This window comes from Papaver somniferum, chromosome 7, assembly GCF_003573695.1.
Source record: "Papaver somniferum cultivar HN1 chromosome 7, ASM357369v1, whole genome shotgun sequence".
Taxonomy (NCBI): Eukaryota; Viridiplantae; Streptophyta; class Magnoliopsida; order Ranunculales; family Papaveraceae; genus Papaver; species Papaver somniferum.
In genome coordinates, this window is record NC_039364.1 from 34251477 (window position 1) to 34268081 (window position 16605).

General features: G+C 39.9%; 1 protein-coding gene across 1 annotated transcript; it reads right to left on the reverse strand.

Annotated features, from left to right (window-relative positions):
* Window positions 1–66: 66 nt before the first annotated feature.
* On the reverse strand, window positions 67–16273 carry LOC113294507 (NDR1/HIN1-like protein 3). The gene is made up of 2 exons (XM_026542903.1): window positions 16076–16273; window positions 67–945 (listed from the first exon to the last, which is right to left on the reverse strand). Exons 1-2 carry the CDS (start codon window positions 16271–16273, stop codon window positions 250–252), a joined length of 894 nt encoding a protein of 297 aa, XP_026398688.1. The 3' UTR covers window positions 67–249.
* Window positions 16274–16605: the final 332 nt, after the last annotated feature.

A 16605-nucleotide genomic window follows, 5' to 3' on the forward strand; every position in this document is an offset into this window, starting at 1 on the left:
AAATGAAAGACCTTGAGAAAAACGTAGTTATCACAGAACAACCAAACTTAGAGAAAGAACAAGTACTTAAAAAACTCAAAATCAAATTATTTATTCACATAAAAAGGAAAAAGTAAATGGTGTTATCTAAATAACACCTAACACAAACGAAAATGAACCAATTAAAACAATACTCCTATCATCAACAGTGCATCTATCTCTCTCTGTACCAAAATGAAAAAAATAAACCAAGGAATATGCCGAGGAGGATTAGAATCTGTAACCAAATTCACACTTCTCAGCAGTGAAGCCAACTCCAGGATTGGACTCAGAACCCAAAGGAACTTCAAACTCACACATAATCTTAGGCTTAAACTTCAAAGTCTTAACAACACCGGCCTTGAATCTCATCTTAAGATAGAGTTTAACTTCAATATCGAACTTCCCTTCAGTCTTATCTTTATTGTACTCACCATGTACGTTTGGTAAAAGTCTCTGCCCTTTGAAAACTGGTTTAAGAATAGTTGTGTTCTTATGACCTTGATAGAATGGTGTTATCGTGATCGAATCGAACCGCTGACCATCGTAAAAAGCTCTAGCTTCAATCTCATCATAGTAAACACCAATTTTCTTGTTAGGGTTTCTTAGATTTATGGTTACACCAAGATTGTAGTGAAGGATGTTGTTGTCCGTAACATTGAATTGAGTAAGCGAAACTTCTTCGACATGGACTTTCAAGGGATTAATCGGACGAAGGATTAACCAAACAACAAGAGCTGCTAAACCCAACACGATGAGAAGAAAGAAAATTATTTGGAAGATCATCTTGAGAATACAGCATGGGAAACAACAGATTCCACAGTCGCTACTTCCACGGCCATGACTGTGATATGATTGTTGTGGTGGAATTGATGGACCGTAATATGCACCGTTCAACTCGGATTGCTTTGCTATTGTGCACAAAAACTAAGAACAGCCGAATGCAGATAAATGAAAACTCAGAAAGAAAGGAGAGAAGGGGAGATGAAAAGATGATTGTTGAAATGGAATGAGATTTATGAATTGAAGGGGGCGATTTCTGTAGTTATTATACTCCGTCCGTTATTTTTTTAATAGAACGGTTTCCTTTTCTGAGAAAATTAAGGAAATTAAGAGAATTAATTATTAAAAGTGTTCCTCTAGACACATGTCAATAAAAGAAGTGAAGTGAAATGGTCTCCATGACACTTATCATCCAAAGAAATAAGTGAAATGGTCCACATAACACTTGTCATCAAAAAAAGTTAAAAAAAAAAGTAGTCTCAGAAAATTAAAGTAACATTTGACTTTCCCAATTTGAAACTAGACTATTTTTTGAAATATTTATTTATAAAAACTGATCTATTAAAAGTACCGTAGGGAGTAGGTCGTAACGGAAGAAGGTGGGCAGTTAATGTTGAAACCGGATTTGGTGAGTCTTAATAGTGAAGAAAACCGTGGTTTGTTGACGCGTTTCTTTGAAATTTAGGGTTGTGTAGAGTTATTCATGGGATTATTAGGAATTAACGTGTTATATACTTAAATGACTCTATCCCGAAATACGCAGTACGAAATAACGAGGAAACTGGGTTCAGGGCGTGATTTTCTAGTGAAAATGATAGATAGGCCTAAATAATGTGGTTGTTTGTGTGGGGATTGAGATTGGTGTTGGCGGCTCGGTTAGAAAGGGGCGATTTTGTGCTACGAAAGTCTTGTATGCGCGTTTGACAATTGGTGTAAACGGCTGAGGTTGGAAATGCTGCTCCTCAAATGGTAGGTTAGATGGATGCATCAAATCCCACAAACATTATTTTTTTGTTGTTGCTTCCTTATTCATGGATTATTTTCCGAACAATTTTCTACAAAATCATTTTTTTCATGGAACATCTGTTATGAAAGTGGGCTTTTGATACCCTTGGGCCTTGCATCGAGGCCGGTTTAGCTGAGCTGGGAAGTGAAAAAGCATAGTCTTATTGTCTCAATTTGTTACCCAGACAAATGATAAACGACTCTTTTTGAACCCTCATTTTGGCATACCAAAATCTTCCTAGGAATACAAAGCACTAGTTCTAACTTGGGTGACCTTATAAGGGGTATCCTATGGGGTGGTTCAATTACCTATATGCCCTTAAATCTTTTAAATTACTAATCTATCCCTAATCCTAATACAAAAACCTATAATCAATAAACCTAAAATCAGTTTCATAACCAAAATCAGTTTCATATCCCTAACCCCTTCTTCTTCCTCCTCCACAACAGCCGAACCCTTCTTCTTCCTTTTTTTTGCATCGTATCATCGCGGAAATTTAATCGACGATTCGTGAAAATTTAGTCGACGATTAAACTCATCTATATAATGGGTCGTCGTAAGCCAGTATCTCGTTCAAATCGATCGATTGAACAACCTATTGACGAAGAAGAAGATTTAGAGAGTGAAGAACAAACTCAAAATCAACCGGAAGAAGAGATTGAAGAAGAACCAACTCCGAAAATGAGAATAAGAAGGTTAGTTCTACAAACCCATCTCGTATTTGATGTTTTAGATTGGTTTGGTCGATTTAATTCGTCAAAATCATGTTTCTGCGGCGGTGACAGTGTATAGTTCGGCGCAAAACAAATCTTAGATGTGCGCTAAGCTGTTCTTGAAACTGAACCCTGAAAGTGCATATGAACGGCTTGGCGTAAATCTGAAATCCGTTTTGAGCCGAACTTAATGACACAGAGACTTATATTTAGGATCGTCTTATTCGATGGTGTTAGTTTTGTGCCGAATATGTTTTGTGAATTTCAGAAATTTTGCATGTGCGTAGGATCGGCTTGTATGGTAGTATTAGTTTTGTGCCGAATAAATGTTGTTTGAATTTCAGAATTTTTGCATGTGCTTAGGATCGGCTTGTATGGTTGTATTAGTTTTGCGCCGATTAATGTTGTTTGAAATTCATGAATTCTTCATGTGTAGGATCGGCTTATTTGTATGAAACCATTTTGCGCCGAATAAATGTTTCAATTCATAAGTCTAGATTCGGCTTATTCGATAGTATTAGGGTTGCGCCGAATATCATTGTTAAAATTCCATAAATTTTACAAGTGTATAGGATCGGCTTATTTATATGATATCATGTTGCGCCGAATACATGTTTGAGTTCATAATCATAGATTCGGCTTATTCGACAATATCGGTTGTGAGCCGAATATATAGGATCGGCTTATAATTGTTTTGTGGTATGAGCGGATCCACTCTCTGTGTAAGCTAATAAAAATTTCAAGACATGATTCGGCTCATATGTGTTATTTCGGGTAAGCCGAGCCTTCTTATTTTCTTACAAGTTTTTGGCTTTCCAAATCCCTTTGTTGTTCGAATTAGTCTTATAACTTTCATACTTGTGTCAGGACCAATGCAACTACAAAGAGGAAGAAGATGGAGGTAACACCTTCTACTTCTAAAACTCCCGATCCTAGAGGAGGAGGTAAGAAAAAATTGGGAGCGGGAGGTAGAGGAGGAATTTTAGAAGAAGAAGCTGAACAAGTAAGAATTGAAAGACAAGAAGAAGGAATAGCTGAAGATGAAGAAGTTGATGATAATCAAGAAGTTCATCAAGAAACACAACCCCATGGAAAACCCAAGAAAGACAAGAAAGGTAAGAAGGTGGCAGAACCCGAGAAAGAGAAGGACGATGATGATCGACGGATCACACCAATCCATTTCCGTCGCATAATTTGCACACCAATCCATCGCAAAATTATTTTCAAATCTAGGCCAAAAGGCTGCACTCATCAAGGGTGGTAATGGGCAACCGGGTCTAAGTTTGAGGCCGATAAAATGACAATTTTGAACAAATCCAAGAACAAGTCTTCTATCCTTTACACCATCATTGCAAGGTTTTGTTGGAGGCGCGTAAGTAAAGCTACTACCTGTCCATGCGAAACAATGTACGACGCAATTGAATGTCTCTGCTATTAAAAACCCACAAATGGGCATTGCCATCCAATGTTCTTCGGTAATGATAAAATCCCCATGCAAACAACGTTCGAATGCAACGTACTCCGTTGCCACCCCTGCATCTTTTCTTGGACATGTTCTCATCATTGTCTTATAGAATTATTTGTTTTTACGTAGGGTTTGTAACAATCGTTGCCGAATATAGTTCACTTCATTCTCAGGGGGCACCGGATTATTCCCTTCCATAAAAGGACCAAGTTGTTCCGCCGTGACGTAATAACCACAATTTCCATCGCCTTGCACGTCGTCCATTGCTATAATATGCTCATGAATTATTGGCGATAGATCTTCCAAGTAGTTATCGTATATAAAATTGATAGGCCTCATATACTTACCGGACTTATCTCTTTTGGGTCCTCTCATCCTACCAATTTCATGTACGGTCCTTTTCTCCTTTATCTTAGTTTGTGAAGGATACATCTTAGCCTTCCCCTTGACATCCTCTTTACTATCCTTAGCTTGTGACGAACAATCATTATCATTCACCTCTTTGTTACTTGTTTCCGATTTTTGAATACTCAGACGACCTCGTTTTTTTGGAACTTTGACTTCTTTCTCCTTCATCAACTTCTCAATTTTTTTCTTTGCCTTTTCAAACCTTGCATCATGGTAGTCAACGCCGGATGGATTCCTTTTATTAGCCAATAGTTCCTTGTTGGCTTGTCTAGTTTGAAAATTATTCATTTTCTTACTCTTCCTACCTTTCGGGTCACTCTTCTCCAGTTCCAAAATATTTTCTTGGGTGAAAGGATACATGACCGACATCATGTTGTCCCATAGGAATTTCTTTTGAGGTCGGGACATATTCCTATACATCTCCGCCAATTTTTTCCCATTTGTCGTGTCCCATATCTCTAGATCATCCTCGTCGTCTTCAGTTGGGAGAGGATCGAAGCTTAATTGTTTCCAAAAATAATCAATATCCTCAAATGGTATGATACCATCCTTGTACCGAAGTAGGTCGTGGCGGCATGGAAGTCCCATAGATTTCTTCATTGTACAAACACACTCTTCCTCCAAGGTGGCACCTAATGTCTTAATCAAATCCACTTCTTTCATCAACAAGTCGATGCATAGATGGGAGACTCTATAAGTTAATTCCCGTAGCCAATTAGTACCATAATTCTTGTGTCTAAACATAAGGTCATGCTCGAACGCGGTTTTAATTCTCACAACATCACTTTTGAAATATTCATCAATTGCATCAAAAACAGTGACAAAAGTGTCAACACAACCAAAAAGGTTCTTCTTCAACCGATAATGAGCCGACTCTACCATACTTGTGGCTTGGTTGTCGAAGTGTTTGTGCCGATTTGTGAAACAACTCACGAACCTTTCTTTATTAGGTTCCAACACATCTTTGACCAAGTAAGCAATGACATCGGGGTAGGCGGTCTTCCAATGCTTAATAAGCATTTTAAAATTTTCTTCATAGACATCCTCGGTGATTGACCATATCAAAGCTTCCCATTCGCCTTGGAAATAAGCCCACAACATCTCATTAAATTCATATGCTTTCAAGAATTCCTTTTTTTTTCTTTACTCGTGTCTCCAACGGTAGCTTAGCAATATTCTCTAATTCTTTCAACTTAAGTGGTTGAATTATCGGTTGGCATTTTTTCCCCACATTGCACCATATGTGAAACGTACAAAGAAAATTGAGTGCATCCGGAAATACCTTCTTAATAGCATACATCAACGATGAATCTTGATCGGAAACGAACACTTTAGGAAGAGCACCCTCCCGGAAGATTAACTTCAATTGTTCTAACCCCCAAACATAACTCTATTTCTTCTCGTTTTTCGTGAAACAAAAAGCCACGATGAACGGTGCCTTTGTCGAAGTATGCCCCACAATGTTCATCAACGACATATCATATTTATTAGTCTTGTACGTGCAATCCAATATAATAACTTGTGGGAAGCATAGAGCCAATTGGGCGCATTCCGGGTGGGCAAGGAAAAGGTGTGCGACTTGACCGAAGTCATCCAACTTCTTTTGGCAAGCGTAGTTATTCTTCACCCCTAACCACATTACTTGTTGCATCACCATCCTACCATGCAAATTGAGTCTTCTAATCTTTTGTCTTGCATTGTAGATAGTTTGCATAGTCGACTTGTTATTCTTGTTGTCCGCCTTCAATTTTCTAAGAATCCTAGAAGGTGGCAAACGTGCTCGTGTCATTTTGTCCACTTCTAGCATCTCGTCGGGTTTGAGTCGAGCTACTTTCGCATGTCCATGAAGGTCTTTGGGACGTGGGTGGTTATGACGACAATCCATATCTTTATTCATTATCCAATATTGATCTTCTTTGTTCATGGGCTTATTCTTGAGGTTTAAAACGATCTTGAAAGGGAAATTTCTTTTCTTCGTCTTCGTCCTATTCTTTCTCCCGGTCTTCCCAACGTATACAGTACCCTTTTTAACCTTGCTAGCGCCGGTTCCACTACGCTCACAAATCATTTCAAACCGATCCCATCGGCTTTGTTGTCCTTTAACTAGCACACAATTTATCTTCGTCGCGTGTTCCTCAAGCCAATCCACAACTTCTGGTTTAGTTTTCCATATCTACGTTCATTACAAAACAAGTAATTAGTAAGAAAAACTTTGGAATATTACGACAACATTAAGGTAAACAAAAGGTTCTTACATACCAAATCATTTTGGAAGTGATCCTTGGTATCCTCGTGAATTATGTCTACTGGATCAGGTTGATTTTCCATGGGTCCAAGCACGATCTACAAAGAATATCACAAGGTTAAACACTAGAAAGGGAATATAATAACAAGGTTCGGCGCATTCGATAATCACATTATGTGCCGAACTATAAACATTTACAGGTTTCGGCTTATACGATATCCTCAATATGTGTCGAACCACGAACAATATTTTAACCCAAAAATTAACAAATTCATGTTCGGCTCAGACGATAATCATATTATGTGCCGAACCTTGAACATTAAGAGGTTTCGGCTGATACGATATTCTCCATATGTGCCGAACCAGTAACAATATTTCAACCCAGAAATTAAAAAATTATGTTCGGCACATACGATTTTGGATATATAAGCCGAATTAGTAATGATTCTATTCCGGGCTATTCAGGATGTTGTTCGGCTTACTATGAAACTTTCATATAAACCGAACTAGTGTCTAGCAAAAGGGTTGGAATTGGAAATTATAGGTTCGGCGCATGCAGTAAACAGATTCAGTAAGCCGAACCGTTCATCAATTGGTAGATTCGGCTCATAGATGTGAGCCGAACCTCAACCTGTTTCGCCGAACCATGATTCAAAAAACCTAACTTTTGATAATTGAGAGCTATAGAAGTGAGATTAAGTATAGGATATAAGTGTACCTGTGTATTAGAAGCATTGGGTTCGTCATCAATGTCTTCAACATCTGGATTTGGCTCATAAAAATCATCATCTTGAGTTTGTGTTTGAATTTGATCTTGTGTTTGAGTTTGTGTAAAATCATTCTCATAATCTAAAAAATCAGCCATTTCTAGATCATTGTTGTAGTTGATATCTATTTTCCTCGGTTTTTTAGATGAATGATGACCCTCCTCATCCTCCATTGAATCAAGAATTAGAATTTTCTCACTTTCTCCTTCTCTTTCTCTCCTTCTTAATCAAACCAAAACTTTGATTTTGTTTTCCCCAAATTTTTCATCTAAACAACTCTTATAATTCTGAAAATTATCTTAATCACTAAACAAATATTTAATCACTAATCAAGATTATTAACATTAATACATAAAGGGAAGATTTGCCATTAAAAAATTTTTGGGTTAAGGGGTTATCTGATTTTTCTATTTCACAACCTTTTTTTGTCTTCATTCAGTATGTCTTGGAAGATTTTGGTATGCCAAAAATCATAGTTCCTCTTTTTTCTCTTCCTTGTGATTTTCATGGCTAGCGAGTAGTTTTCCGGGGTGATCCATCTTAGGATAGACGGGGATGATGAGCTGAAGATCCAGGGGTTATCAGAAGATTTACAGAGGTATATTGGATCAGGATTTATATAGATTAAATAGTCGCTGTTATTATCACCCTATGACTTTACCACTATACTACAGTAACACTAGCTGAATTATAATGGATCGAATCAGGATTAGTTTACATTTATAAAAATCGAAGTGGATTACCAAATAGTAACATTGTTGAAAAAACCAAGCTCATCATATTTTCCTTTCAAAAAAAAAATCATCAGTAAGTTGTGTAGAGGTGGTGGTGGTGGCGGCGATGGTTGTTGGTGGTGGTCGGTGGTGGTTGGTGGCGTTTGGTGGTGGTGGTGGTGGTGGTGGTGAAAATCATAACATGTTTTGATAAAAAATGGTAAAAAAAAAAAGAAAAACATTGTCCATAGGAATCCATGTAACTCTTATGGTTTTGGTTGATATTGATATGGGATAATAACATACATATTTTGACTGCAAATATCCATATTTATCTTGGACATCAACTATCCTAAGAAATCTTAAATGAATTAAATACCTAGGATATTTGTGGAATATAAAAAAATCCAGTTTGAATACAATGAATCATTTACATATCCTAATTGAATACCTAGGAGTTTTTAAAATTGTTAAATATTCATATAAATCTTAATCCAATACACCCATGTTATTAAAATGATTGGTTTATTAAGACAAGATTTCTTAAAGCTTCACTGAGTCTGAAAATGTTCATGAAAATTTTAATATTTTTTTAATTGTATCTTTCCTCGACTACGCGCTAACTATGATAATACAAGATGAAGGAGAGTGTGGGTAAGAGAGACGTAGAATGGGAAGCCTCTCTACTTAGAAAGAGATGTTTTTTTTGTTTTAGCAATGACTTTGAATAATCGAAAAAGAATCGTGTTGGAAGAGTACAATAGAGGGGGTTCAAATCTTGCTGCATATCTCTCTTGATACATTACAATGGTGTTTGGGGATTTGGAGGAAGATGGAGATTTTTCTTTTATTTCAAGGAGATGATCAAATAGAGAAGGTGAATCATTTTTTCATTGTGAGATATAGAGCACTAAAGGGACGATATACCTAAGATTTTCCAGGGTGAGGAGAGGAGATAAAGATGCATTTTGTATTCCTTGTGGTAATATGGATATTATTGGGAAGTATTGTACAAGGAAATGCATATGGTTTTGAAGAGTTATGACACGATGAAGGTAAATCCTTAAATTATCCCTTCAAGGGAGGATTTCCAGATGGTGTTGCCTAGTTCCATTAAGCAATCAAAAGGATAACTTGTGAGAGCAAAAGGCTTTCTATGATGGAATAAGTTAGTTAAAGACATGAAGAATCAATTATTTTTGGATTCTGTTATCCTGCTAGATGCGATCCATTCACAAACTGCTTCTTTTGAAGTTTCTGAAGAGTGTTGGTTAGATTTATAGAGATTTAAGAAAATTATTATTCGTTGGGAAAATGTTTTTATCTTTAAAAGCACTAAGGATGTTCATCAGATAAAAATCAAAGATGCAAAGGAAAACTATAAGGGAGAAGGTAAACTTGTTCCAATCCAAGCTATGTCTAAATTGATTCAGTGGCCAAGATCAGAGGTATTCCAAGGAAACTTCAGAGTTATGATCTTTTTAAGTCAATTAGGGAGATAATGAGTGGTTTATCTGAAGTGGATGTTAGCATTTTGAGAATGGAAAATTTTAATTTCTTCAAGATCGCTGCCAAATGTGCCTTTTCTTTGATTCCAACAGTTCTGTTGGTGGAGGATGATGGTCAAGGTGGGAAATCTTTTTATTTCAACATATAATGGGTACCCAAATACACCACAATATTTTTATTTCAACATATAAGTCCTCTACCGAACGTGATCGTCTATGGACAAAGTCGAGACAATACGACAATTCGGTTCACACTTCGTGTGATCGTCTATGGATACGAGATCGAGACAATACGACAACAAGATAACTTGTGTGATTAACTATGGATATAAGATCAAGATAATACAACAACGAAGTATGTTACTTGATAATAAGTTCGGTAATAACCAAACTCTATATGGTCACTATCAAGTAATGCGTAGTTAACGTATATGTGCATTTACTTTATTATAATAAATAATTACAATGCGGAAATCAAAGTAAAATACACAACAAGATTTTGTTAACGAGGAAACTGCAAATGCAGAAAAACCCCGGGACCTAGCCCAATTTTGAATACTCTCAGAATTAAGCCGTTATACAAAATCTAATACCAACTTCGTATAGTTGAGACCAAGCAGACTACCCCTAGCTACTTAGTTCCCTTAGTTTCCCAGCGCCTTCGACTTCTAGAGTCACGCACATGAATAACAAGTCCTTTGGATCGTATTCCAAACAACAAAGGAAGAATCTGTGCTCTTCTGTATAATCTAATAACCTCCTTTGTCTGGTTAGATCGATCTAACTTTAACGACCAAAATAGTCAGTAAAGATTCACACTCAATCAAAATAGGTCTCAAAGAGATATATTGAGAATGTCGATCTCACGCAACTAATCAATCAAATAAATCTGATTCTAGTTGGATCCCAGCCAATCAAGGTTTGTGCTCACAATTCACAAGATACCAAAACCAATAAGAAATCTTCTTCGTCTTCAAATCTTCTTTAATCTTCAATAACCTGCACAACACCACTTGAATCTCTTGTGATCAATCACCCACAGAATGGAGTCTGTTAAGAATGGATTATCACAAGATGACTTTAGATCTAACAACAGTTCTAAAGATCCCGTCGATACTTCGATTTAGTTTGAGTGAATCTTATATCAGAAGAGAAGATTCTCAAGAATAAACAAACTAGGTGCAATCAAAGTTTGAAAAACCGTTAGTCAATCAACTCAATCGAAAACTAATAACACCGCAATTATCCAGTTTCCCACCAACGGTACTCGTAGAGCTTCTTGATCCCACATAAGTCTTTAAACGAGTGCTTGTAAGATATTTCACCTAATTAGGATACTTTCCTCTTCGAATAGACGGCTCCACCAGAGACAACAAGAAATGAAGTTTGCCTGGATCTTAGGATAATTTGCTAGAAATACAAACTTATGTATTTATAGACCAAGGATGTCTGGACACCAAGGAATTTCCAAAACCGAAAAATATTCTCAAGATATGCAATGAATGGAAAAATTCGGTTTTCCTAATTCCAATAAATACTTGTCCAATACTTCCGAAATCTCTCAATAGAAGATATCCAATTAGTAAATGCACATTACTAATTTTATTCTCTAGAGATATGCATTAATTGCTAGTAATTAAAGCATATAAAACCAAAAACCTGAATTAAAATATTCTTAATTTATTTCGGCACAGGATCACCTTGAGTACTAAGGAATATCTTTGAACAATAAATGATAATAGTTACTGCTCGTGTTCCATGTATGTCGACATCATATCACTGCAAATCCCTATTTCATATTTACATGGATTTGCATTCTTGGAATCGGTTATACCACCCTTCCAAACAAGTTTACAATTGGGCCTCTGTTTTCCAAGACTACTATGTAATTAATCACATACCAAATCACATCCACGGGTTCAATCGGTTCTACCAATCACAAGGATCGGTTATACCTATTTATGGAAACACTTGTGATCGGTCACACCGTCACTAGGATCGGTTACACCAGTTACAAGGATCGGTTCCATCTACACATGGTATTACTTGTGATCGGTCATACCAGTTACCGGGACCGGTTACACCAATTACAGGGATAGGTCACATATACACTCATGACCGGTCAGACCAATTAGTAGGATCGGACACACCAATTATAAGGATCGATCATACCATCACATGGTGGTGATTACTTGGGATCGGTTACACCAATTTACAATAACCATTCATACCAAATCATAAGTCAGGCATTGTGATTAGTTATACCAAGTGTTTGAGGGTGAAAATGGTTTCTGTTGATTTTGGTAATTTCGGGTGTGTGGGTGAGAAACGAATTTAAACCCTAAAAATTGTACTGCATGGGAGTACTTTAGATTCGATAGATCAATCTGTACAAGTCCGGGCCGTTCCATACTTGCTTCGGTCACAAAGTGAAGGAGAATGTGTTGGTTTTGGGAAGGGAAGAAAGGAAAGTGTTGAGACCAGAATAGTTGATTATGGAAGAGTAGTTGTTTCACGACTTGTATCAGAAAGTAGGAAGCTAAAAGATGGAAAGCTAGCAAATGTTTTCTGAGTGTTGTATTGCTCCTGACTGAACTTGTTGTTCGGTGGAAATAGGTAAGACCTATTTATACAAGTCGAAGTGAAACGTACTCTAGTCTCATTAAGAAATGGTAAATGGGTGAGTAAATGGGAGGAGGTGATGACCGGTCACGCTTGGAATTGATGTTCCATAAAAGAAAGCATTTCACCATTACTTCCCATGTTTACTAACTGCCTCATTCTTATTACACTTTTTTATAACGGGCGTAGTGTACGCCGCACGCTGTAAACCGCCAAACCAATACCCAAAGAGGATCCCCCAGTTTGTGATATGCGTTGATGTCTCGAGTGTTTTCGTGGAAAACATGTAGCATATTGTTGTCGTCTGGAAAGTCGATCTTGGGAGACTTTCCGTCTTGGTGACCTTCGACGGTCGAGATTTTTCATCTTCAGAGGAAACGTAGTCGTTGATTGTCGCACGCCTTCGTTTTGGTAACCGCATAGGGAAGGCTGTCATGGAATGGCGCGGAAAGGTGGTTGGCATGCCACTGGCACATGTGGCATGGCATGCCTTGGCGCGGTTTGGAGTAGCCAAAACTAGGGTTTTGGGCCAAAGGTTACCATGCGTTGTCTGGCGACCTTGGACGGCTAGGATTTGCATCTGGGATTGAAGGGTGACCGTTGATCGTCGCACGCCTTCGTTTTGGTATCCGCATGGGGAAGGCCGGCATGGTATGGCCAAGGAAAATGGTGCGGATGGCTTGGCATAGTAGGGCCAAGGCTAAATGGTGCGGCCGGCTGGGCATAGTGGGGCCAAGGCTGAATGGTGCGACCGGCTTGGCATAGTAGAGCCAAGGGTTTGGCATGCCATTGGCGCATGGTGCGGCTAGTATGGCTAGGGCCAAGGCAAGGTGTGGTTGGCTTGACATGCCATTGGCACATGTGGCATGATCGGCATGCCTTGGCGCGGTTTAGGCGCGACCAAACTAGTTAAGGGTTTGACATACTGAAACCCTAATTAGAGCCCTTTACTAGAATCGCCGTATAATTCGCATACAGACTTGGATTTTGATGGTCATCCCCTCCATATGACCGAAAAAGAATTCTCTATCTCCCCGCGCGAGAATATTTAGGTTTTGAGCTCGTTTGTGTGGTGAAAACAGCCCGACAGTAAAAACCAGGAAGAATTCAGGAGGGATGGCGGCATGGCCAGGCTAGGATTTTGGCGTGACCAGGCTAGGATTTTGGCGTTGGGACAAAGGTTACCACGCGTCGGCTAGCGACCTTGGACGGCTAAGATTTGCATCTTAGATTGGAGAGTGACCGTTGATTGCTGCACGCCTTCGTTTTGGCAGTCGTGAAGGAAAGACCGACATAACATGGTTTAGGCGTGGCCAAACCAGGATTTTGGCATAATTTATGCGCGAAAAAAAAGCTAGGGTTTGGCATTAGTTTGGGCCCGACCAAAATTGGGGCTTGGCGTTGAGCCAAAGGTTACCACACGTCGGCTGGCGACCTTGGACGGCTAAGATCTGCATCTCAGATGGAAGGGTGGCCGTTGATTGTTGCAACTCTTCGTTTTGGTAGCCAGCGACATGTAGCGGGGCCGACGTGGCTTTGGCATGGAAACGTGGCTGGCATGGTTATTCATTGTCATGGTGGCGCGGATGGCATAGTTGGCATAGTTGGCATGCCTCGCCGCGGGGATGTGGCTGGTATGGTTTGCCATTGGCACATGTGGTGCGGCTGGCATGGTTAACATGCCTTGGCGCGGAGATGTGACTGGCATGGTTAGTGGTGTGGCTGGCATGGATGGCATGCGTTGGCGCGGTAGATGTGGCTGGCATGGTTGGCATGCCTTGGCGCAGTAGATGTGGCTGGCACGGTTTGCCATTGGCACAGTGGTGCGGCTGGCATGGTTGGCATGCCTTGGCGTGGTAGATTTGGCTGGCATGGTTGGCATGCCTTGGCGCGGTAGATGTGGCTGGCATGGTTGGCATTCCTTGGCGCGGTAGAATGAGAATTAGGGTTTAGGTGATGGTGGTCAATATTAAGGGTTCTGCCGTGGAACATGACCCGTGTATAAAAAAGGTACCCCGGTAATTCTTACGTAAGCGTGCTGATTGAGCCAATCAATGTACTAATGGTCATAGTGACGTCATGTCGGATATACAATTTTACGATTTTAACCTTAAGCTAAAAACCACCATCAACATTCAGTCCCCTGGTTAGCTCGGAACATGAGTGTTGTTGCGAGGTAAGCATAAGATGGTGACGGGCAAGGACAAAAATCGAAACGACAAGTCGTGAAAAGATGGTCAGGAAGGTCCGACTAACCTTTTTCGAGATGTAAGGAGAGATTGTGCTTCCCGTGTTGGCGGCCTTGCATGAATTGTACTGGTGGTGCAGACCGTGGTGTGGTGAGATGAAAATCGCCAGCTTAGTCTGGTTATGGGTCATCTTGGATGGGTTAGGGAACATCATGACGCTGGCTTGGCGAGTTGTTGGTGTTGGAATGGAGACGTCAGCATCGGTCGGCTTGGAATGGAGCTGTCAACATCGGTCGACTTGGAATGGAGCCGTCAGCATCGGTCGGCTTGGAATGGAGCCGTCAACATCGGTCGGCGCCGTCAGCATCGGTCGGCTTGGAATGGAGCCGTCAGCATCGATCAGCTTGGAATGGTGGGAATGGTGATGACGATGGAACTTCGGCTATCAAATGGTGGTAATGACGCCTGACAACTTTGTCTAATTTAGGGTTTGGCATGCCGAAACCCTAATTACCGCTCCTTAGTAGAATCGTTGTAAAATTCTCGTACGAACTCAGATTTCGATGGTCCGCCCATCCATATGACCGGAAAAGAATTTCCTATCTCCTTACGAGGGAATATTTAGGTTTTGAGCTCGTTCAAGAGGTAAAAACGGCCCGACAGTGAAACTCAAGAAGAATTCAGGAGGGATGTTGTGGGATCGAGGTGGTATAGTCGCTCCCAGTCATCTATTCCCGTTCATGGAGCAAGAATGAATCTTCATTCTGTTCAAACTCTAGAAACTCCATTCGCATGAAAAGAGGTACCGACACTCTTTTGTTGCTCGTCTGGATCCGTGCTTTCGTCTGCAGTGTCTCTCCAGTGGATTCCAAAATTTACCAAAACTCCACTGCATTCTTGGGATGAATGGATGAAATATATGTTCGGCAACGATCATATCAGGGCTAATCTTGGGTATTGTTGTTACGTTGTCGGCCATCCTTGACTTTAGGTTGTTCAGTGTCTAGATCCTCTGATCGCGATGATGATATGTTGTGGATGACCATATGGTAGAAATCTTCTGAGGACACAATTTGAAACAAATGAGTTGGGAGACATTCTGTCGCCTTTGTGCTGCTATCAAGTCTTCAAGGACTTTGTTCCAAGAGACATCCTTCGAACCAGCTTCTGAATCTTGGATTATCGTATGGAATGGGATGCGGTGAACAGTCCCCAGTTATACTTCTGTTTGATCCGATTGTCATGGCCGAATATGTGAATGTATCTCCGTGGCGTGCTTTTGGAGTCTTCGGTGTATATGTACGGCTTCATGTTGAGAAATTTTTGCGTAAAACTCCGATAGTGATAACGTTGAAATTAGAAATAACCTGGTTGAGGGGAGTGAAAGCGTCTTATGTTGGTATTCCCCATGTGTAGCGTACTTCCATTGCATCTCCTTGGATCCACGTCCACGGAATTTGATGCAAGCTTATTGTATTCTTATGGATGTGGATGTGATGCCGTGATGCTCAGGATACCACATGGATGAAATATTCTGGGTAGCGAAGAGGTATAAAATGATAGAGTTATGTTGTTTGTCGTGACTCCCTATGTTTCTTCAGGGAACCGTTTTAGCCGCATCTCTGGAGTTTATCTCACGAATCTTTGATGGTCGTCGGGATGGACTGCAATGATCAGTGCCCAGTCACGATTTTCTTTAGTTTCTGAAGTTGTTTCCTCTGGGCAGGCTTGGGATTTTTCGCGGCCTCGTAGAGTGTCAAAGGCGTCTTCTATACATAGAGGTGATGTTATTCTTGCGCTGCACCCTTGAAGAGTAGATGACTTTGTTGTGGCCATGGCCTTTTAGTTGACTGTGTCACCTGAGATTTGACAGTGAAGGGATTCTGTGTATATCCTCAGTCCCCAAGTATGGTTTACATGTTTCCATCTTTGTAGTGATTGCTGCTGTGGTGAAGCTCTGGCTGGTATCAACAAATTAGCGGCAACAGTTCTTGGTAGCAGATGTAATCAGAAGAGACTGCATTGTCGTGGTAACAAAGTAGGTTGGATGGAATTGTATGGGCATCCATGGTAGTATAAAGATCGGCTGGATGCGTTAGCGAGCGAACTGTTCATGATCACGAGTTTTGGCGGGATGGATTAAAAGGTGGCCATAACTACGAATAATG

Coding starts and splice junctions, on each gene's coding strand:
- LOC113294507 (XM_026542903.1), bottom strand. CDS start 16,273: ATGGCCACAACAAAGTCATCTACTCTTCAAGGGTGCAGCGCAAGAATA. Junction 946..16,075: donor CCGACGACCATCAAAGATTC/GTGAGATAAACT, acceptor GGCTGTTCTTAG/TTTTTGTGCACAATAGCAAA.